At 40.2% G+C, this 24,392-nt stretch overlaps 1 protein-coding gene across 1 annotated transcript in view; it reads right to left on the bottom strand.

The window, feature by feature from the left end:
* Positions 1-24,040, bottom strand: part of PLXDC2 (plexin domain containing 2) — a 257,288-nt gene extending 233,248 nt beyond the window's left edge. The window contains exon 1 of the mRNA XM_071428845.1: positions 23,430-24,040. Coding sequence (XP_071284946.1) covers positions 23,430-23,538 — 109 coding nt within the window. The 5' untranslated portion in view covers positions 23,539-24,040. The remainder of the gene's footprint in view (positions 1-23,429) is intronic.
* Between the last annotated feature and the right edge of the window lie 352 nt (positions 24,041-24,392).

Here is a 24,392-nt window from a genome sequence, read left to right on the forward strand (position 1 = left end):
TAGGCCAGTACTGAAATTAAATCTATAATCTTCTCAGCCATGCAGCCATTTCTCAAGGACATCCAGCGATAAATCAAATTATTAGAAGAGTCTCATACTCCTTATATGAGGACCAGATCCCACTCTGTGCTCCTCTCCCAGATGGCACCAAATAATGAGTGCTAACCTTATTATTTGCCTTTGAAGTTCCCCCACCACCAAAGAATTTAGTCACACTGCTCTGAAGTTGTGGTCAGAGGACAGCAGGGACAGAGCTGTGTTTCCAGCACTTGTTAGTGCTACATATAACCACTGTACCTACCAAAGCTGAATGACAACCCTGTGAAAATTCCATCATCAAAGTCCTGCAGCCAGAGAGGCTGATGCAATTTTTTTTCCTAAGGGAAAGAAATTTCAGCCTTTTTTCAGTTCCAAGCTCTACAGAATGCACACCATACATCATACAGGATGCAAAACCAGCTCCCTCTGCAGCAAGGTGAAGCACCAGCAAGGAAGGGTTAGAGAAAGGATTATCAGCCTAGGGTATAGCACATATAAACATATAAACTGGCACAATCTAATTTATGAGCTAACAAGTCTGTGGAGAGACCTTAAAACAGGGAAGCAATACTAACCATTCAAAGTACGTAAGACCCAGAGAGCAAAGGAGGCCAAACAATGGCAAGAAATTAAATAGGTTTAATATACTACTGGGCACTCACAGATAAGTGCCATTAGTTCCCACATACTTCATTTTTTAAAAGACCAATTACAGAACTCCTGCCACTGAATAAAGATTGTGGCTTTTACTGTGGCTTCTCAGGGAGAAAAGAAATTAGTCTGGACAACTTAGAAATTATATAAGCAAATAAAGAGTGCCAGTATTATTATTTCTTAACAAATCCCATGATTTCTTGAGCCTCATGGCATTTAACTTTGGAGTCAGTTGCATGGTAAAGCTTGGTTCATGAAGGTAAAGCTTGGTTCACGAAGGCAGGGATACAAGGCTGTTGTCAGCTATACTGAAAAAGCCTGAACACTGTACCAGATTGAATTTATTGCTTACTCAATCTTTACACTGGAGTAAGAGATATAAATTCCAACATCACCAAAGAAAATCTAAAAGTTTACATTCCTATTTTCTACAATTACTGATAAAAATTACTTTGAAGAGTACATTAAAATAATGCCAGGCAACACACTGCAGCACTTGCTCCTCACAAAGAGGAAGTTTCCAGCCATAGCAAAATTTGGCTGCTAAATCCATGTCCTTATTACCATAATGGTTTTTTGTGACATCTGCTGCCCTATAATCAGTGCTTGGATGCTAATAGTTACATGGGATATGATACTGTACATCTAATCAGTGCTTCAGTGAACCAATGAAAAAGTCAGAAGCAAAAACAAGAATTCCATAGCAAACTTACACAGAATGGAAATTTTGGTTCTCTCTCAGGTGTTCCCATTACCTGACATTTTTTGATATAGTAAAGAAATTTTATTTATACTAATGAGACACTACTAAAAATCAATTCCTAAACCACAATTGCATTTAAAACAACTGCTGCAACCTTGCCTTTTCTGGGAGTGCTGAGGGCAGAGAAGCTCTTACAGTTTCTCTTTGCATGATGCAGAAATGTGTGCAATTGGTACTGATGAGTCAGGGTAAAAAGCTCCCTTAGCCATCCTTCTCTTTCTTGCTAAACTCTTTGGACATATGTCTTTATTTGTGTGAGGAGAAACACAGGCAACATAAATTACAGTTTCCCTGAATCCTGTTGCTCAAACTACACAACTGTGATTTCACTCCCCCTGTGATTCAAAGCAGGCTGGAAGTTTCCTTGCTATAGAATTCATGCAAATGTATTAAAAATTGTTACCACCCTCGAAGACAAGAGCCATAAAGAAAGAAACACTGTTCTAAAATCTGTTGGAGACCAAGCACACAAATTTATTTTTTTGTTAGGTTCTTTTACAAAGACAATACTAGAAAGAACTAGGATTGAAAGTGAAAGTCCTGAAAACTGGTTTGGCCACTATCTTAAAACTGCAGGATGAAATTATATGCTGTAGTCTTCATTACTTGAAGTCTTTAAGTCAGATTTTTTGTAAGATACAGATATACTCGGGTTTTAACAATAGAACACTGAAGTTGCAAACTCCCAGTGAACCTTAGGAGTGGACACTCTTTTACTTAGCTGCCCTCCACAGACACTTGAGTTAGTTTGATGATGCCATACATATATTCCTAAATCTGTCTTCCAGTTTTTAAATTAGCCTGTACAGCTGTGTTATCCCTTGGATACTATAAATACATTAAGACACTGGACTATGGAAGAGGTGTTTAGTGCTCTTTGTCCTCTGTAAAAAGATTTCATAAAACTGAAATAAGCTCCAAGAAAGCAGCCTCCCAGCATCTCCAGTTACAGTTACTTTGTCAGACTGACCAGCTTACTTTCCTGGTCTCTCTGAAGCAGCAACTTGGGCCACCAATTCCACCACTTTTTCAAGATTCTTTTTGCTACTGAACCTCATTTGGAGTCTTTCTGCTTTCTTTTGCTTAAATGACATTTCAGAAAAGGGAGGAATGGCACAGAGTAAGGAGCTGGAAACCTCTCACTATGTTTCCCAAGTTCAGATGGCAGAGCACTGCTCATTTGTCCTTTCAAAGGTGGTTCTTCTTCTCCTGTCAGTGGGTGCTGGGACACACAGATGTGATGTCCCTGTCCTGTCCGCCCCAGATTAGCTTTAAGCTGCTTTTTCTAGTTAAAAGACTAATAAATAGTGATAAATTTTTACTATTTGTTAGCACAGCAACTTTGCCACGACACTTTGCATTGGTCTCATAACTGAAATTACATCATCTCAAAGAGCCAACACAATCTAAACATGGTACTTGAGCACAAACTAATTACAGGATTAGGGAATAGGTTTTCTGATGTGTGTGGCATACCTATATCCCTTCAGGGGAATGCTTGAAGGACTCAAACACAGCACTACAATGCTTCATTTTCAATCCTTCACTACACAGGGCCCACAGTGGTTTTAAAACCCAATGACCAGTCATCCTCTTGATATTCATGCTGCAAGGTTTGGACGGACTGCAAAACAGTACAGCAGGGTTATATAAGCACCTATCATAATAACATTATGGGAAAACCTTGAGTGAAATCTGTAGATAAACAATCGTGCCACAAAGGCTGAGCAGAAGCCAGCAGGTTAGACACACAACTGTGATGCTAAGAAACCACTCTCTCTGGGAGATCTGGAGCAGAAACAGCAAAGTTATGATATAACCCATGACCACAGACAGCACTGTCGGTGAAACTGCAAGCCAAGTCTCCTGGACAAAGGCCCACTGGGATGCTCTCCAGGCAGCAGAACTGTGGCACTTGTTTTAGAGCCTAGCACACACTATTTAAATGCTTTTTCAGGTTACAGTAAAAAGGAAAGGCAAGGCCAGAACATGTAAAAAAAGTGGATTGCCTGTGAACATGTCTACTTCTCTTACATCTCCAATCACAGACTTTGGGCAACACCCTTCCCTTGTACTGCTTCTGAAGGTGTTTATCTGTGGAAGATTGACTGAGCAGTGTTGAAGGACTAATTTATTACCTCCCAAGATGGACAAAACACTTTCCTCTGCAGCACTGCACTACAGGACTCAAAAGGAGCAGGTGAAGTTATGTAGCAGTAACACCAGATTTAGGACAGCAGTACCCTGCAGATGTGTATCCCCTACATAATATTCCATAAAATTTAGGTGTGGACTCATTAGAAATCTCTTTGACTTTGAAAGGGAATCACATTCATAACACCCCTTCTCTGCTGGTTATTGATCTTTGTATTTGCATAAATTTATTCATGGCCAATATATATCTATTTGATCTTTCCCTCAAATATCTTCTCTTCTCTGTTTTTTTCTCCTGAAATATATTTACAGAAAGGTATTACAACTTCTTCCAGACTTTATTTTGTGAGACTAAAGAAATTTATCCTACCTCACAGAAAATTATTTGACCTGTTTGTCCCAAATAGGCTTCCTCTGCACCTTTTGCAATTTGAATGAGTTTTTATAGCAAATGAATGATCAGAACTATATGAAATATTTTATGCTCAGTTATATCAGTGTACTTTCCCACTGCTGAAAAAGATTCAGGTTCTCATGTCTTTTAGTAAGACAACCACTTTTTCCACATCTGTCATGCATTTTTATGGTCCAGTCTTTTTTCCATTATGGAGGCAGATGATAGGCGTTTTTATTTTTCAGTTTCGATCAACAAATGTGAGAATTTTGACTGTGTTATATTTCATGCCTTTTTCATACTTTGCCATCTCCTTATTATGTTTTTACAGGAATTACTAGTCCTCCTCTGAAACAGATTAAAAAGAATCATCAGCACAAGAGCAGAATTTACTAGCATACTCCCATTTTAATGACAATTTTATTATGGAAATACTAAAGAAGACCAGTTGCCAAAACCAATTTAGGAGAATCTCTGTTTGCTTGGAGAGAAGCTGCTTCTCCTTTCTTCTTCACAGAGCCTTGCCATGCCCACTACAGTTCTTCTGTTAGTAACCATTTTCCCTATTTGAACTAACAATTTCTATGGGATACATAACAAATGCCTTTGGGAAGAAAAGTAAAAGAAGATCTACCACCATCCCTTTTCACTAAACAGTAAAGAAATAATCTTCCCTTTTTAAAGTCACCTAGATATTAAAAAAAAGGAAAAATCACTGTCAGTATGTAACTGAAATTTTAAAATAATTGTTTCAAAATGTCTAAAGAGTGGGTATAATTGCCTGCATCACTGTTTTTCTCATTTTGACAAATTAAATATATGGCAAAATGTCACATACTATCAAATTAAGAAAACAGATTTTTTTTTTTTTTGCTAGGAAGAAACACTGACAATCAAAGGATGAAAAGGTAAAAGCTTCTTTTTCTTCCCCAGAAGGAATATATTTTCATGATTCAGTCATCTTTAAAAATGAAACAAAAACCAACAAAACATGTTTCTTACAAAACCATCTGCAAAACAAGCAACCCACCTATTAAAATACAGATTGAGCCTGGACTGATATTCAGTTGAGAATGTTTTTGATTCCTATTATCATTATGAAGTAAAAACAATAGGGAATTTCTTTGCTCTAACTGTTGGATAAATTATAATAGATCTTTGAGTATGTATGTTTTCAAAGGCTCCTCTTTCAACAACATTTCGTATAATTTGCTTCAACATCTGTTGGCCTGCTGAGTTCATTCTTTATTCACATTTCACTAGACCTATAATTAAACCCTCTTAAAAATGTATCACTTCAGGTGTCCTAATGAAGAATCCTGAGGAAGCTGGTAATGGTTTGCTAAGGGAGAGGAACAAAGCTCCTTCTCTTCTTATAACTACTTCTTGCAAGATTCATTCTCTTCAGCAGATGGAGGGCTGCAGTAAAAGACAGCAACTCAGGGCTGAAGAGGTCATAAAACTCTCAAGAGCAGGAAATTACATAGGCATATCTGCCAATGAGGTCTATATATGAAAAGTCATCAGGCTTTCCCAATCTCTTCAGTTCCTGCTTCCCCAAATAAAAGAACAGTATTATAAGAGTAGTAAACCCCAATCATCTTGTTTCAATTTAAGCTTATTCCTCTATTTTCTTTTATATGATAAGCATATAACTCATGCTAAACAAAAAAAAAGTATCCACCTGCTACAGAGAAACTAATTAGATGTATAAGCAAGTAGGGGATTTTCCCCCTTGAAACTTGATCCTGCAGCCTGTGGAGAGTTTTGAAGCAGTAAATACCTACTACAGTATTAAAACCACATGATTTGGCTTTTGTTTCAACATGAGTTTTAGCCCCCAGGTTTAACAGCCTTGGAAGGCCCCACTTCATTGTGCCACAGACTCAGGGAGAAGGTCACCCATCCTCCAAGAGCTGTGTCACACACTGGGTGAGCAGACTCATCATCCTCTCATTCTGGAGAGTTCTGTGAGCTTCACCTGCCTTCTTCCCCTGGGACTCTAGGCTTCTCCATCAGGGACAGGTGAAACCTTAACAGGCAAATTACTACTGAAGCCACTAGGATTTTTGCCAGAGTAAGGAAAGCAAATTTAGACTAACATCCATAGATATAGCTGTGCACAGTTTCTTGTATAAAGACTAGCAAAAAACAGTCAGAAGAACCCTGATGTCTCTAGGTAGTCACTTTATTTGAATGCACTATGAGGTACTATTAGAAACTGTATGAGTTACTAATAGAAGTCAAAAGTGGAAAAGTAACAGTAAATATTGAGAAAAGATAATTACTAGATGCTCTTTGCAGTTTATTGAATTATGATTTTGATTAGTACTGAGTATTAAAAAGATGACAAAATACTGAAAACGGTAATTAAACTAGGATAAAGAAGATTGTATTTCCTTAATACATGACATTCCATCAATAAATGAAAGCAAAACTAGGAGTGGAATATGCTCTGAGAAGAGTAAAAGGAATGGTACCTCTGGGAAGTAAGCACACCAAATATTCAAAGTAATATCCTTACTATAAGGCTATATAAAATCAGTGTATATAAAATATACTATATAAAATCAGTGTAGGGATACGCAAATAAGGAATGAAAACAAACAAAATTTATTGTATAACTGATGCGCAGCCTTCTCTTTAAATATGACAATATTTTCACATATGCATATATAGCTCAGTTGGTCAGAGCCTTCTGCTAAAAATGCCAAGGCTGTGGATTCAACCCCTGTATGGGCTGTTGACTTAAGAGCTGGACTTTGTGGTCCTTGTGGGCCCCTTGCAACTCAGAATATTCAGTGATTCTGTGATACAAGTACCTACAACATCCTCCTATCTTTCCATTTTTATAAGAAGTTACATACTGAATGTTAAAATGGGTTCACAAGTATTTTCAATATGTAAATTCACAATGTCCCACAGCTCCTTCTAAATATTTCTAATTTATTTTACATCCTTCCTACACAGTTGGGACAGTTTACATTTCTTTAAACATTATTTAGCTGAAGGGCTCCATAAGACCTGGCAACCTCTTGTACATAGAGCTCTGTGCTTCCCAGACCAGCAGAGCTGAGCTCTTCAGGAACCAATGGGAAATGTTCTTCAAGAAACACATATTCAAAAGTCCTGTTGAGTACAGCAGACTGCTGATCAGAAACTATTGGTCCCAAGACTAACTATTATCTTTACTATTTTGATTTCAAAGACTAAATGGCTGAAATTAAATTTGCTCCCAAGTGAATTGCTTGCTAAGCTGCAAAAACTCCCACTTTACCTGACATTATTTTGAAATTGAATAGAAAATAAATGCATGCAAAAATAAACTAAATGTAAAATATAACCTTGCATACCACACATCTAGAAGTGCTTAAGGAGATTTTGGGCACTTAGTTCCCACTGACGTCAGTGGTAAATGCCCAAGATTAAGCACTTAGGGAACTGTACAGTAACAGTTGCAGAATTGCATGGCACAACTGTAAGCTATATTAATCTTATTCATTAAAGTTTCATATTTTCATTTTTGTGGAGAACATTCCAAATGTATTGTGGTTGTTGTAAAACCAGACATTCCAAGCTAAATGGAGCACATGTATCATGGAAGTTATTAAGTAAAGGATTAGAAAACTTTTAACATATTTTTTTCCTAGAAATCTGCTCTAAATATTAGTGCAATTGTATCTCTTTCAGAAATGAGACAATAATTAAACTCAATGACTTTATTAAACTCCCAAACCAGATAATGGTTCTTTAGAAAAAAACCCAAAACATCCAACTGATGCATCTAATTTACAGCAGACCTAAAAAAATAAATCATGCAGGTCATTACTTTTATATCACAAGAGGTCTTTATATTAGATTAAATGCTCAGATGCATTTATTGCAGAAGAAAATTAATAGGTCACATTTGGCTGCCTTTTCTTGGCCATTATTTATTTGGGAACAGCTCTTTGGTGACTTAGCATATCTTTTTCAAGGCAAAATGAGGTGATGAAGGATTCTGTGATTCTATTTCTAAACTACACTCTCTAAAATCTTTCCATCAAGGAAAGAATCTCAAAAATCATTGTGCTGGATTCCACATCCTAAAGAATATGTGACTCTTCTAACACCAGAGCTTAAATTTTGGAGTACCTCTGCTTCTGGTAGGTCCCAAAACCAAGCTCAGTTACAATATTAAGTTATTCTTGCTTCCTGTGACTATGTAGTGTAATTTAGAGAAAGACCAGGTATGTTTAATATGTAGGCCAGCAGGAATTTTAGGGAGTCACATGATTTTTATTTTCCCTTTGCACACTGAGGCAAAGGACCTCATGCTCTTACTGAACAGAAACATCTGAAGGCAGCATTTGAAAAAAGGTCTTGGTATATGTAACTGTCCCTGGGCTATGGCATTTCTCCAGATTTCTTTTCTTCTAAGATTTGACCCTCATTATATTCTTCACAACGATGTAAATGATGCTGAATGTAAACCTAGACCCTTCCAGGCCTCCACTTCCCTGCCAAACCTTTACTCCAGGACAGTGGGGGTCTCTGACTGTTCCTTTGGCCTCATATAACTTCCATTTCTACTTCTTGCTCACAGCATTGAAAAATTAAAAAGTCAAAAGAGGAGAAAAAGGAGAAGAGAATTGCAGAAAACTGTTTAAAAATCTAAAATGGCAAGTAAATACAATCCATAACTAAACTAATAGCTTCAGCCAGAGCGGAAGGCTTTTGTTTTGGTGAAATTGTTTTTGTGGATATTTTTTTGGTGTTGTTTTTGATTTTGTAGTTGATTTGTTTGGGGTTTTTTTTCCTTTAAAGCATATGTTAGAATTCTCATGGAAGCAAAATAGATTCCTTAATTTAAGAGACTGCAGCTCGACTCAGCAGTAAGCTTGAATGCCATCTTGCAGCAACAGGGAGAGTAAAAAACCAATCTTGGAGTGCCAAATATTTAAATGGAAGTTCAAAAGCTCTTGGTGGATGGTGGAGTTCTGACAGAAAGATGCTATTGGCTTTTGTTTTAGTGAGTAGCTCTTCTATATTCAATTTTAAGTTCATAGTTCCATCACTACAAAGTGATGGTGTCTGCTTTGAAGGTTAAATATGATAACACAAATTAAAACTGTGGGATTTTTTTCTTATTTCTACACAAAATTTGTTGTGTGTCATCTTGGCAAGTCATTCAATACTCAGGTGATCCTTTGGTAAAATGAAAAGAAATAATAACAGATATTAGATGTGGCAGTTTTATTGCTAATTCATCAGTCTTTTAAAAAAAATGGTGGTGATGAAACCCATGGAAAACATTATAAACAGGTTTATCAAAATTCAAATCCATCTGCTCTAAATCCACAAATAATAAGTAAAATATATTACAGCATAAATACCAAGAGAGATGGGAGGGAGAAAAAGCACATGACATGATTTTAAATCATGAAATGTACATAGAAGTTTTCATTGAGCATGTAGAATGGATGGCCATCAGATGCCAGCTGGCTGGCTGCATATAAACAGAAGGAATAGGTATAGGTCAATGAACTTCCCACTAATACCTTGGCAGGTGGATATCAAAATCCCAAAGTGAGTAAGAGCAGAGATGCCTCATTACTGATAAAAAGAGCAACTTGAGGGAGATGGGCATCTCTGATCAGAAGCACCGTTTAGGATTCCTGGGAATGTTGAAGACTGGAGCAATTGCCTCAGCAAACAAAGGTAAGTGATCTACCATGTCAGTTAACAAATTAAGGAAATACAACCCACAACTGCAGAGGGATGTGCAAGGAGAGCAGAACATGTTTTAAATTCAGCATGCCATGTTTAATGAAGCATTATTTTGTGTTATAACTTAGTGCTTTCTGCTGGGATTTACTGCCTCAAGGATGGTCAGAGTCTACTCTGTCAAGTTACAAGCTAAACCACTATCGCCACAGTATAGCTGGAAGGATACAGGAAATTACCATAGGGCCAAGCAAACAGCCTGTAGTTTTCTTTATCACTATTATTCAATTTTTTTCCCTCATTTCCCATCAGAAAACATGTTTACAGAACATGGAAACAACTGGAGCTTTGAAGAAATGCCACAGACCAGAAGGGTCCCACTTTGCCTTCCTGGCCTTTGCTCCCCCCATCCTGTGATGCCTGGCTGAAACAGGTGTTCTGTGATGAAAAAGGAAGCTCCTGAATGCCTAGAAGCATAGCCCAGCAAACCCAGACAAAAAGTCTTTTCATTCCTCATATATATTTTTTTACAAGGCAGCCATTGATAATAGCAGTCACCTGGCAGGGAGATAAAAGTTGGGAAGCTTTCCTTCCTATTTTACCTGTCCTATATAATTTAGAAGTTAGTAACATTCCTAAAACTGTGCAACAGACACTTCCTTCTTCCTTTCTGTGATTTTCAGGAGAACAGAATCAGAGAAGGTACCTTTTTTTTAAATTTTATTTTTTTAATAATTACTTTTTGATACTGAAAAAGAAACCAAATTAGAATAGCAAATGCAGCATTTTCCTCTAAATGGACACAGCTTCTCTATAGAGTTCTACAGAGCTTCTGAATATATCTTTTCCTATCTTCCCTCTCTGGCTCCCTACAGATTTAAATTACAGAAGCAGAATATTTGTCCTCAAAGTAACCTATTTTTTTAATTCACATGGATGTTTTGATCTCTCTCCCTAGACTTCCAGGCTGAATAGCCCCACAGAATTAATACAGCTGCTAAAATGTATAGAGAGAATTGAATCAGGTCTTTCATTCCTGCCCAGCAAATAGTCTTATAGCTCTCACAGTCAACTCATGGACTCCTCTTCTTGCTTCTCTTTTCCCCATTTCAAGAGTCTAAAGCACTCTAAAACCAAATGCACTTCCTTTACCCCTAGATATAAGCAAACTAAATGATCATGTATTATAAATAAATAATACAAATAAAAGCATCAACAAAGAAACAGGCATCCAGAACCTTTCAGCCTCCAAATCCCAAATGCCTTCAAAGAGTATAATGAACAACTTTGAAGTATAGAGTAGCTTTTCAGTAACGAGGTAAAAAATCCCCCCATTCATTCATTCTTCCTGGGAGCACACAAGCCATGCTTGCTGCCTGTGGGAAAGTGGCATCAAGCTGTCCTGTGACCAAAATCCCACATTGCAACACTTCCCATGCACTGAGCACTGCTGAGCACACTACAGAATTAGAGGCAAGGCTTTGTGGGCTGAAGACTCATTTCCAATTGGCTCAAGCTGCTCTTTTAGGAGTAAACTGTGGCTGTGTTGAAGCATGTAAGGGTAGAATATAACCTCTTTCTTTTTCCCTAAATTAAATTCTACATATAAAAGGCCCTATAGATATTTTAGCAACACCTACCAGCATGTTCTAGCACAAGTCATTTGGTGAAGGCTTTACATATGCACTTCTCTTCAAGCACACGCTTCAGTCACATTTTCAGGTTCTGTGCCAAATTGAGGCTTGCAAGGGTAGCAACTATTTTGCTTTTTATATTGAATTTAAATCTTTTAAATCTTTTTTCTCTTTGTGTTCTCCTGCTTTATGGCCAACCTCAAAACGTATTTGAATTCTACTTAAAAATTTCCTTAGATCTCCAAACAAAAGATTATTGGAAAGAGAGGGACAACTGGCTGGCTCTACAACTGTACTAGCATCTGTCTCAGATTCTCAGGGAGAGAGATGAAGTTAAAACTACAGTGGATTTATGATGATCAATAAAAGTAATTATGACAGCAGAAAATATAACCAAACACTGGACAATCTCTCTGGCCACAGAGTTTTTAAGTTTCACTAGGAATGCTGGCTTGGTATGCACCCCCACTAGGCCGTGCCATAAAACAGCAAAATAGGATAAAATAATAAAATTCAAATACAGGCATGGGAGGGTCAAAGCTAAAGCTGAAAGGACTAATTTTATTTTACAACGTGCTCTAACTAGAGCAAACTGCTGAAGACAAAGCTGGATATAACTTCCTATCCTGAAGACTTCACCTTCAATTTATTATCTATACAAGCTTAGGGATAAAAATGTGATTCACTAACATCTCTGGGTCATCACTTGAAGCTAACAGCAATGTTTTTGTGTAAAAAAGCAGGACAATAAAACATAAATTTGCATTCAAGAAGCAGCATGGAATAAGTGTTTGCACTTAAATTTGATGTGAGCCATGTGTACTTATTGCTTCTCAAGCTCAGGCCACATTTCAGTCCCTTGGAGAGAGATCATAAAATCTAAGTGAATATTTAGTTTGTGCATCTCCTAAATGTGTCTTCCACATCACATTAGGAAAAAAAAATAAATCCCCGTGTCCAGCTCTTAAAGAACAATGCAACATGCATTAGAAGAGATTACTCAGTGCTGTTATCCACTACAACTATACAGGGAGGTCAGTCTTTTCTGCCTGCTGAAAGACCCTTTTCCCCTCAAACCATTTCAGGATCTTCAACAAGGCTGCAAAAATTATTGCCTCTGTTGCAAATGTACTGGGACTTCTGGGTCAGCTACATTCCAAAGTCTGAGGCCAGATGAAAATCTTAAACATCTACATCTTTTTCAGTCCCCTCATCTGTAGGACACCATTTGTATAGAATGATACTGTTGAGCAAGCATATAAGCACAGCTCTAAATAAGGGAAGTTTTCCATAACTGAAGCCTAGGTATGCAACTCCAAATGCTCCAAAGTGTGCAATCTGTTTGAGGTTTGGTTTGTTATTTTTCTGGTGGGTTGCTCCTCCTCCCCCTTCCTCCCCTCATTCCTGCTCTCCCTCACTACTCCTTCCCCCCCCTTTTTGGTTTTATTGTTCTTGTTGCTTTCTTTTGTTTTGTTGGGGTTTTCCCCCCAATTGATGGCTCTATTAGATCTATGACCTAAATGATGTAAATTTCTTTCCAAACTTAGGTGGGAGGAGAGAAACACAAATACTTTGCAAAATAAGAATAACAGCTTTTTAAAATACAACTTTTTTAACTTATCGCTATTCCTGCAGAACAAACAAAACCCACCATCAGTGATAAAACAGCACATGCTGAAAAGCACCAGTCTGCTGATCTATCAGTTCTGTTTTCAGCAAGACACTCACTCTACAGGAAACTTCAGCATGATTTATAGCATCAGAGGCACAGCATTATACATGGATGGTGTATACATACATGTGTTATAGATCATTTGCCAATAATCTTTTTCCTTAAAAGGTCATGGAGTTACAGTCCCAGTAAAGGCTGCTATCATATTTATCAAGCGAAATAATAATTTACATCTTGCAATGATTGCTTTTTTAAGATGATAAACTTTTTGAGCAATCAAAGCATTCTGGTCAGCAGGGTTTTAACCCAAATGTTCTGGAATTCTTTCTTCTGACTAGCAATTTCTGAATCTGGATTCTTATTTTTAAAGTTTAATTACAGGAAAAATAATTTTACAGTTTGTGGAACACCATCGTTCTCTTCTCTCCAAGAACTCAATGACAAAACCAAAAAATATTTGGACACAGTCTTTTCAAGTTGTCAAAGTGCCAACAGGCAGAAATCTGACCCAGTATTTCTCTATTTGTCTATCCTTCAGACATGCTTGTGTTTGGGAAAAGAACTTATCACACTAGACTATAAAATGCTGCAGTTTGGGATATGTTATATAAACAGCTGAGAGAAAAACCCCTCTCCTGATGCAAACCTGAGTGAAGAAGGAGTATCAGAAATGGCAAAATCAGCAGCAGTCCAAGACTAAGCTTGCACTAATCAGAACCTTCGGTCAACTCTAATCTGGATTTTTTCCAGACAGACAGGTTACTTGATCAGAGGTCTGACTGGGATTTAAAACCTGAGATTAGGGAACTGAAGGATAAGAATGCAGAGAGAAACTACACCCCTGAATTTGAAGAAACAAGGGGAAACTCAAAAGATCTCCTGTTGCAGAAAAATTCAACTCATACTTTGATACGCAAACAAGGAATCTTTAATTCTGGCAAAGCTGTCACTTTTTAAAGCCACCTTCTTACTCACAAAACTAGGATATTACCTGACTTTTACAAGGTCTTCCAAGAATAAGAAAACTATGAATATAAAACACAAATCTATGATACTGGGAACAATCAAGCAAGCTGTAAGACAAGTATGGTCTGAGAACAGCAGTGGAGAAGTAGAGCATACAAACTGCTTGCTGACAAGTGATGGGAATCAAAAGTCAGGGGTTCAATATCAGAGCACCTAAACAAAATCAAGAACACAAGTTGGATCCAAGCTTGCAGTACAGCACAATATGAAAAGGCAGACCTTCCAATCCTCAGGCATCTCAGCTGAGGTGCAGCATAATCTCTCCTCCTTTTGAACACTTTTTCAGGGTGCTTTGGGATGTATGGGGTGAGCTCAAGAGGCTGACAAAAGACAGTGGTAGTTTCTTCCCTCCATTCAAATTGATGAGTTTTCTCTAAGAAGAGTAATTTTGCAGGTCTTTAATGTTATTCTAGAAAATGGCTCTGAATTGAATCAAAACCAGTGTTACCAACTCTGCAATCATTGTCCATGTAATTGTGCATGAAAAAACCAGGGGCTGAAAGTGCCAAGTATATTAAGTCAAAAAATAAATGAAAAAAAACCAGGCTAAGAAAAACCAGATAAAGACCTACAAGACTTCAAACAAAGCATACTAGATTTTTTGGGGTTTTTTTTGCTACTGTAGTAACTCAAGCTCAATGACCTCATTACATGCTGTGGCACATTATACTTGGGTCTGCTGCAATTTTACCACATGCCCAAAGGTTGTTAAAGTGAAGCACATTACTGATGGCCTGTGGTGCATGGGGGCATGTGGAACAGACTCTCACAACACAACTGCTTCTCCTCTCAAGGAAATACTTGCTGACCTAAGTGATCCCTTCTTAGCTATGCTGTCCTAGGTAAGAAATTTTTAGGACAACTTACTACTGTTATTGTATCATTTGTGCACTGGAAAGATAGAAATGTCTCAAACAGCTTACAGGAAAGGTTTGGGAAGGATAAATTCATTAACATTAGCAAAACTGAAAGCAATTATGTTGTTACATAGCATGATATATGATAGGGAACGAACCCTTTGGGTTTCTGTGGTTGAATGTAAACATGAAAAGCTGTGTACTTCTCCAGTGTACAACTGTACATTTCAGTTATTTAGTCTTGTAGAGCTTGCATAATAAACTAAAAAGCATTGTATTACACATTCTTAATCCATAAAAACTTTTTTAAAAAGGACATGAATAACAGACGTAATAAAAAGTAAATGGAAACCAGAATTGATGACAATCTATAATGGTGATTCATGTTAACCATTTTATTTGAGACTATAGTTTAGATCAGTGTACATATAACTTTAAATAGGATTCAGTAATAAATTGTGTTGATATTGAGGTCAGGTTTCTGCAATACACCAAATGCTAAACTTCTAGTCCATAAATACCTTCAATGCAAGTAAAACATAAATCTATTATCTTTACAGCAGCTGCAATCTGAAAAATATGCTCATTTAATTTTGTTGCCTCATGTATATCTTATTAACCAAGAAGCAACCTGAATGAGAAATATACAATAAAGAACCAAAACCCCCAAACCCCAGCTGGATGATCAAGACAACTGTCCATTTCAGCCACTCTCACCTTTCCTGTCATGAAATAAAAGTAAGTTTTATTACAAGATAAAATGGCCTGGTCTTACAGGGCTTACATAGACAAATTCTCAACAGCAATAAGTCTCAATTAGAGATGACTAAAAAGTTAATTTCCCACCCTCATCCAAATTTTGATCTTATTCAGGTTAAAAGTGAATAGTCAATGCTTGCTGTAGGAAATTAAATTAAAACATGTAAATACGCACACATAAACTTCAAATCAAAGTGCTTTTTAATTGTGTTTATATATAATACAAAAGTTCTAAGTTAAAGGTCCAAATGCAAAATGTGAAATGAGATATTTTATCATCATCAAAACAACAATCTCACAACTACTTGTTTTGTCACTTACTAGTGAAATACTTGACAAGAGCATGTCAACTTTAACATAATTTTCCAATTTCAGCTAGTTTTTTCTTTGAGCATTTTTTGACTAAACCTACATAACACCTGGTAGTATTGAACAGAATTCAGCTATTCTACTTTTCCAGAGTTTTTATATTGTTCTAAGAGGATTTATAATGCTCACAGGTTTCAAAATACTACGTTCATCCTCCTTATAATTTTATTTTCACCTCCACTACCTCTTCTGAAATGTAGTCTTTTCTGTTTCTCTCTCTCTTTTTTAAATCCCTCTTGACTAACAAGAGCAGGTCTGATCCATCTGACCTAGAGCCTGGCCACATCAGCTGCTGAAACAATGCAAGTGAGGAGGAAGCAATCTCTGAAACAAGCAGGAAGGGCAAGGAGGAGATGCAGGATGGGGCAAAAGAGGATGGAGCCAGGAACTCTGACACCTGTTTTGCCACAAAGAAGTTCCTTACAGAGGGCCTTGGGTTTCTAGCCCGGGGGGCTGAGGTTGAATTGCAGATGCACATTGTTTTGCTTGCAAATTTGAATGGAGAGCCCTTTTAACCCACACAGGAAAGCAGAAACATGCAGCCGGAGAATATCATGGAGGAACTACCACAAGAAAGACTCATGCCAGCTCCCAGGGCTCTATGGAGGCCAAGACTACGTTTTCCAATGGATTTTTGGTTCAGCTTTTATGATTCTTCATAAAAGAAGAATCTGCATAGTGATGAACAAACCTTAACCCTTCAGAAAACACTGAATTTACAGTGGATGATACTTGCCTTTTACAACTAGCCTAGTCTAGCCTAGCAGCAACTCCTGTTGCTGAAAAGAAGAAAAAGAAGAAAAGATGTAATTATTCAGCAGAGATGCAGTTCGTAAATTACGACTAAAGGGGGAAAAAAAGGGTAATGCATGAATAGAAGAAAAAATTAAATACAACTCTAAGTGCTTATTACTGGGTAACCACTGCATCCTATTCTGCTACTAAATGCAGCTGAAACTTCCAAGAGAATGTGCCCTATGACAGCAGTTAAGCAAAGCTGCAGTAAATATTATAAATGGCATTGCATCCCTGAAACATAAGCAGCCCTTTGACACAGTTCAATTACATCTGTAAAGCAAAGGAATGGAGATCCTAGCATCAACTCTGACACAACATATATTTGAAACACTGACAGAGAAAGGTTAAATGGAAAGGTTTATATATTCCCTTTGTGGAACTCTTCCTATTCCTGTCAAGGATTGTTCACTGAACAAAATGGCACGAGATAAGTGATTCTGCCTAAAGACCAAAAATGTCACCATGAGAATATCTTAAAAAAAAATTATCTGCTTATAATGGAACCTAGACAGTGTTTCATATTAAAAAGTAAAAGTTCTAAAAAAGTAAGAACAAAATCTGATTTTACAAGCTTTATTTCATGACATAAGAACACTAACTACAGCAGAATTTTAAATGTCCTTAACTCATCTACAGCCACAGAAAGTGTATGTTAAAATCACATTGAACCCACGTATATCATAGGAAATGAGAGACAGGCCTCGAGCTAAGGGAGCACTAGAATTCCTGCTTGTATTTTATCTAGCTGCAGAGTTCAAGGCGAGCCCCTGTGCACTTAAAGCTATCCACACAGAATGATTCCAGATAGCTGGGTGACATCTAGAAAGGTCACACTGTCCAGCTATTTGCTCCAAGGCAGGAACAGCTGTCTTTTTTGATGGAATGACATTTTGGACATATGTTTATCTAACCTGTTTCAGTGATGAAGAATACTCATAGATAATCTGTTCCTCTAGCCTTATCATATGGGAATCTGCTTTACTTCAATTTCAGTCATTAGTTGCTGCTGAAGACAAGTTCCTTCTCTGTGGAAGCCTTTTACACAACTTAAGATTGTTACCATGTCATCTCTTAGTTTTATTCTCTAGAGCAGTGTTCTTTCCTTTTTTCTTCACATGACAGTCCTCAATTAGTCCATATGTTTCTGAAAGTGCAGTGCTTGAAACTGAAGAAAATATAACTCTTGGGATCTTATCACTGCTGAGTAGAGCACAGGTGTCATTCTTGTGATGTCTTGTACCTACCTTCATATCAATCCTTACATTTCTCTTGATGGATCATCCCATCTAGATGCTACTTTTGAAACTGTGTTCAACTCAAGCACCAAGCCTGACCCTGGATCTGGCCTCAGAACCTGCTCCATTTGCCTGTTTCAGAAGGTTGGGTCAAATCCGGCCCAGAAACACACTCTAACACACTGCCCTTTGGTTGAGGGACATGAACAGGTTACACAAGCTCTTTCAAACCCAAACACTTAGCACAACTGATTGCTCAATGTTGAGAGCAAGGAGTGCTAACTGAAGTTAAGTTTATTGGCTGGATGAAAGAGAAGAGGACAAAGCGGAGGAAGTGTTCCATGATGAGACACAGCACCCAGTACTCATAGATGTTACTTTAGGGCAATGTTTTATGCTCATTTGTGAGAAGCCACAACCAAAAACAATCCTCATGTGTACTTTGCATGGCCTCTCTTCAAACTTCTCCATAGAGAGCAAACTCATAGGTTCTTCTTGTTCCTGCTGTGATTATGCAATGCTCCAGTTTAGTAAATACAGCATTTGCCAATTGCACCGCATTAACACTCCCAGCTCAGCCCTCATCAAACCTAAAAGTTGGATATAATTCCACACTGCTGGCAAGCTTGCAGCATTTCATTGTACTGGATCATAAATGCTTTCATCAAATTACCTTTTTTCCCTCTGTAGAGAGTCCTTAGGAGAGATCACTTTAACCAAGGCCGCCTTAAATTCCATTGGTATCCATTTTTCTTAGGAAGCATGAACCACACTGGGAATGTAAAATACCAGTGACTCCAGCTGTGTTCTCAGACTAACAGACTGCAGCCTTGGTAAGTTTTGAAACTGGAGATGTTACAGAGATTTCTTTTTTCCAGGGCTTTTGGAGTTCCAAGCAGCAGAACTGTGCAGTAATTCACACAGTCCAATGAAACCACAGTGACTTTTATAAAAAGCAGGGTCAAATGATGCTTTTATTTTTATTTATCTTAATATGAAATTTTTTTATCTCCTTTGTGAAGAAAAACCAGTAGGATTCAACAGAGCATGTGATAGCTGTATTTGGTGTACTTCAAAGCAAAGCAACTTTCCAGGCACCACTGCATAGCAGTCCTGCAGGAAACACAAGTTTCAGGTCCAAAGCTCCATCTCCTGAGGTCTGTGCATGTGTGGAGACCTGCAGCACTGCTCCACCAAAATTTGCCAAAAAGTCCTTAATGAAAAATACTGAGGTCTGTGACTATTCTGCTCAGGAAGTCTCTCATCACCTGACATTAGGCATTTCTTCATCTACCTCCTTCATGGTCTCAGGAGTCTCTTCCTTGAAAGGAAACAGCCCTCCTAAACTTCATTTTTTGAGAAATCTGGTATTCAGTAAGGCAGTATATGTCAAAAGATTTTGCTCTAAATGGCCCGTATGTGCTGCTAATAATTTTTTCACCAGACAAATAACTATTCCAAATTATAAAGACCTCCTTTTCATTCAACTACATTTGTTTACAGTGTAGAGAGATAGTTCCCCTGTTATTTACCATCAGCTCCAAGTTACATGTCAGACAAAAGCTAACATCTGAGTCAAGTATTTGCTGGAGTTTAGGTACCTGTATGAGGATATAAACTCTGAACAGGAATATTCAGAGCCAAACAAAAACACTTTTTCCCAAGGGATTTTTAAACTTTCAATGAACTATGAGTATTGATCTTACTGTGGAAATGAGTTTCTGAAAAGCTGAATTTAAGACCGAAGTCAACCTCACTATAGTCTTAATTTATCCACTTTTACAAGCAGTATTTCAAACCACTTTTTCAGAGGAAATGACAAAGACAAAAACCACAAAAAAAAGAGGAAGAAGCAGTATGAAAGTTGAAAAAAAGAGATTCAGCTTTAGAGATAAATCTTAGTGAAATATATATGATGTGGAAATAGGATTTGCTCTCAAATGTCACTAGGAATCTCTAACCCAATAGTCCTTGTTTACATATCAAGTACAAAAAAAACCCCAACAACTTAAATGCAAGCAGAGAAAATATACCTGATATACATGTTGTTTAATCTTGTATTTATTTTGCTACTTCTAAGATAAAAGCTAAAGGTCCTAAAGTTTAATGATGAAATTTTGGTCTCAATTATAGATTTTTTTTAAATAGAGTAAAATTCAGGCAATATCAAAATGCTACTATTTCAGCAGTAGATAAATGATAGATAAACACTCCTTAATAGCAATTTATCCTATAAAAATAATTTTACCCCTCCTCTGAATGCTGATGTCTGGAGACAGCAGAAGTCCAATGATTATAAATTATATCAGGATTCTGGAACATACTTTGACATATTGTAATAAAAATTACAATAACAGCCTCCCAATTCTGACTGATGACATTTGCAAAAGACTGTAACACTTTCAAGACTTTGTGGCAGCACTTCAACAGTGAGCCCTCACTTACACAACTGGATGCCTTAATTGTTTTGTGAGCTTTCAAGAGACTGTCTGTTTCACTTTACTTAATTAATGTCATACTCAGTTTGGGTACTGTAAAACACACATAGACACAAACCTCGCGTTTAAGAACATCCATCCTGGATTTTAGCATTTTTCTCATCAAAAGGGAAGTTTTGCACAGGCCCAGGGGCGGATGGATGGATGGATGGATGGATGGATGGATGGATGGATGGATGGATGGATGGATGGATGGATGGATGGATGGATGGATGGATGGATGGATGGATGGATGGATGATGCTGGAAGGGAGCCGGGCCGTGCGCGGCCGCCGCTGCGCCCTCTGGCGGGCACAGCCCCGCTCCGGCCAGCGCAGCCTCAGCCGGGCACAAAGTCCGCGCTTGGAAACCCCCAGGGGCAGCCAGGTAAGTTCCGGCATGCCTAGAAAATTATTTCACTTGGATTGGTCCGACTTGATTTTCTGCGGTAAGATAATTCTAATGAGCTGGCAAAAAAACGCCTTTGCATTTTTTTTTCCCACGTCTGCTGAAATCAGAGTGTATCCCTTTGGTAGCATCCTGAGAAATCCTCCCTGAATCCAGCTCTGCCCGGGCTTACTATATGTTTCCATTTCTTGATACTGTTATTCCATTCATTTCAATTAAGGGTTTGTTACTGAGTATTTGACAAAAAGGTAAAAGCATCATCCCCTTAAGAATTTGCAGCTACCTTAAATATTTATTCTTTAATTCTTTAAAGGTTTTATCTGAGCTGATCCAAAGGGATACAATAGGTGCTAAATAAAGTAAAACGTTGAAACTTCACTTGTTTCATTTTGACTCACAAAACCTGAAGTTGAATTTCTGGCTTTACATGTTTTTTTTCTCTTCTCACTGATTGGACACACTCTATCATTGCCGGTTTTTTCCTTTCCACAAATAGCTACAGCATTACAAGCAAACAAACAAACAAGGAAATAAAACTCAGATTTTGAAAACAACCTTTCATTATTATTGTAATAGCATAGTTTTTTCTTAAATCAAGAACTATGGAAAAGATGCCAAAGTTATAAATATCTAGATGTCAAAACTGACTTCAGATTGCCCATCTTGCTACTTGAAGAAAACAACTACTTGCTATATTTTCTTCAGAATGTATTAAATATCAAAATATTTGCCTGATCATAAACTCCTTCCTACTTCATAACACATTCAGGAAGACACAAGACATTATCAAATGATTTATGAATAAGCAATCCACTGGTAAACCTTCTATTTAGCACCTCCTGGTACAGAAACTGATGACTACTACAACTTAATAGCCTAAATCAGGGTTGTGTGGTGTTTATTTGCCCACTGATATATTATACTTCATTTAGTCAGCACTAATATTTTATTGGCTGCATACATTGGCTGAAAGATAATAAACTTCGTGAGTTCAGTCCACTACCACACAAGATTGCTATTCTCTTTTTCTGATATCACCACTACACTTTTTCCCCCCTTATAACTAACATTAACAAACACCAACATCTGTTGCCTACAGCCCTGAGTGTAGCAACATGGGGTTTGCAGCAGTACACGAAAACTCTCCTCCCGGCTTTTCCCTTTGGCCCCAAGTGACATGTGAGCCCCAGCAACCTGCTGAGCTACCCCGTCGTTTAGCAATTCCAAAACTCAGTGGTGGGCCCCTGCCCGGGAAACTCCTGCTCTGTCTAGCGCATAATCTCACTGGATATTCAAAAAAACGACCCAGTCTCTCTTGTTCGGGTCAGTTACACAAAACTTTTCACACTTGTATCAAACCTTTAAGGAAAGGAGGAAGGGGCAGTTCTGGTGCACCAGGGAAGCTGGTAGGCGTGTTCCATCTATTAATAATCTAGCTGGTATTTCTACTACACAGGCACAGCTTTTGAAAATACCTGTAAGCCAGAATCTGCTGCAGAAAGGTCCCCTGACACACAAACCCCACGACCTTTCTCACTATCCGCAAATGTGCCAAGATTTCCTTTAACAGCTTTCCCCTCCACAGCACAGGAATGCAGGATACAGAAGGCTTTAGTGATCCAAAGGGAACCCCATGCTGTGGGAAACAGTGGCCCAAGAGCAAGCACTACAGGTGCTGTGTGTCACGCATTAACAGGTGTCTCCGAGAAGGACTGACAGGGGGACCCTGACACTTGACAAGCAAAGTTAGTCAACAGAGCCTCTCGCTCCTAAGGAACAGGTCCCACAGCGCCTGGGGCTTCTTCCTTTATCTTTCTCCTTCTCTCAACGCCCAGTTTCCAGGGAAGGCTGCAAGCTACTGACTTCCGCGGGGGAGGAGAGTGCCCGCTAGCTCTCCCAGGCAGGATCTGCAGGGAAACTTTGCTATCCCTCCACGGCTCGCTGCCGGGAGAGCTGGGGGCCCCCGGCGCGGGAGGGAGGGAGGGAGAACGGGCGGGGGAGGCTGTCGGGGCGCCTCTCCCGGGGACTCGGGGGGCTCCGTCCCTCCCTTCCCGGTTCTCGAGGTGAGCCCCTCACGTCTCGTACGCGGCTGGGAAGGAGACTCCGGGGACCCCGCGGAGGGGCTGGGGAGGGGAACAGCACCGGCTCCCAGTGATCGCGGGGCAGATTCATTAAAAGAGGAAAGTCCCGAATTCTCGTTAAAATAAGAAATGAAGTCATAGAGAGCTCTTTCCGGAGAAACCAGGGTAAGGAAGGATGAGACGCCGGGACCCCGGGCCTCTCTCGGGAGGAGGGGGAGCCAGCCCCGAACGGCGTTCGCCCTCCCCGGGTACGGGCCCGTGGAGCGGCCGGCAGAGCCCACACCGCGGGGGCTGCGGAGCCGGCCCGGCCCCCGACCCCGGCCCGACCCCGCCCCGGCCGCGCTGCCCCGGGCTCGGCGGAGAACCCGGGCCGGCCCCGCCCGGCAGGTACCGGCCTCGCTTACCGCGGCTCTGCCTCGGCGTCTCCCCGCCGGCGAGCTGGCAGCGCTCGCTCAGGCACTGGAAAAGTAATAGAAATCCGGCGGCTAGTTTGCTCCTCCGCAGCCTCGCCATAGCACGGAGCCTGCCGAGACAACTCTCCGGGTGCGGGGTGCGCGCCGCTCCTCGTCGGTGCTGGGGAAGTCCGGGGGGCGGCGGAGAGCAGCCCTAGCAGGCGCCGAGCCGCCCTGTGCTCGGAGCAGCGCTCATACAGTGGGGCGGCAGGGACGAGCCGCGGGGCTGAGGGCGCTGCACCGGGTCTGAGGGGCGCTGGAAGGAGGCGGGGGGGGCTCCGTCCCCCGAACTCGCGCGGCCGCGCCGCTCTCAGTCCAGCGGCATCACCGCTAGGGAAAACAAGCCCAGCCTCGCTGCGAAGTGCCAAACTCTTCCCTCCTCGCAGTCTGCAGATAGATTTTAGGAGAGCCACTGAGATCCTCCCTTCCTGGCTTGCCCCCACCCAGCTCCCTTCCCCCGCAGGGTGAGACAGGATGCCTGAGGGAGGGAGCCTCTCCTCGGTGTACCGCTACCGACTAAACCCCTCCGAGGGAACCAGCGGGGAAACGTTCCAGCCGGAGCCAGCGGACCGGCCCCGAGTACGGGGGGAGCAGGACCCGGAGGGCGGGCGGATGCGCCGCGGGAGAGGATGCGCGGGCGGCGGGGAGGCAGGCGGGGACGGACGAACAAGTTCTCTCTCTCTCTCTCTCTTTTTCGGGGCGGTTTCCGAGGCCGGCGGCGCTGGTGCGGGGCCGAGGGCAGCGGCGTGGGGCGGGCGCTCCCCCGGCCCGCAGCGCTGCCGCCGCCCCCGCCGCGCAAGTGCGGGCAGGGGGCTCGCCTGAGGCCGGTCCCGGCCGCCGCCTCGCTCTGCCCCCCGCCCCCTCCGCAGAGCGCGGTGGGGCGCAGGCGCCGGGGCTTCCCCGGCTCTCCCGCCG

This window comes from Agelaius tricolor, unplaced genomic scaffold (assembly GCF_023055355.1).
Source record: "Agelaius tricolor isolate 1412-34295 unplaced genomic scaffold, bAgeTri1.0.p SCAF_6, whole genome shotgun sequence".
Taxonomy (NCBI): domain Eukaryota; kingdom Metazoa; phylum Chordata; class Aves; order Passeriformes; family Icteridae; genus Agelaius; species Agelaius tricolor.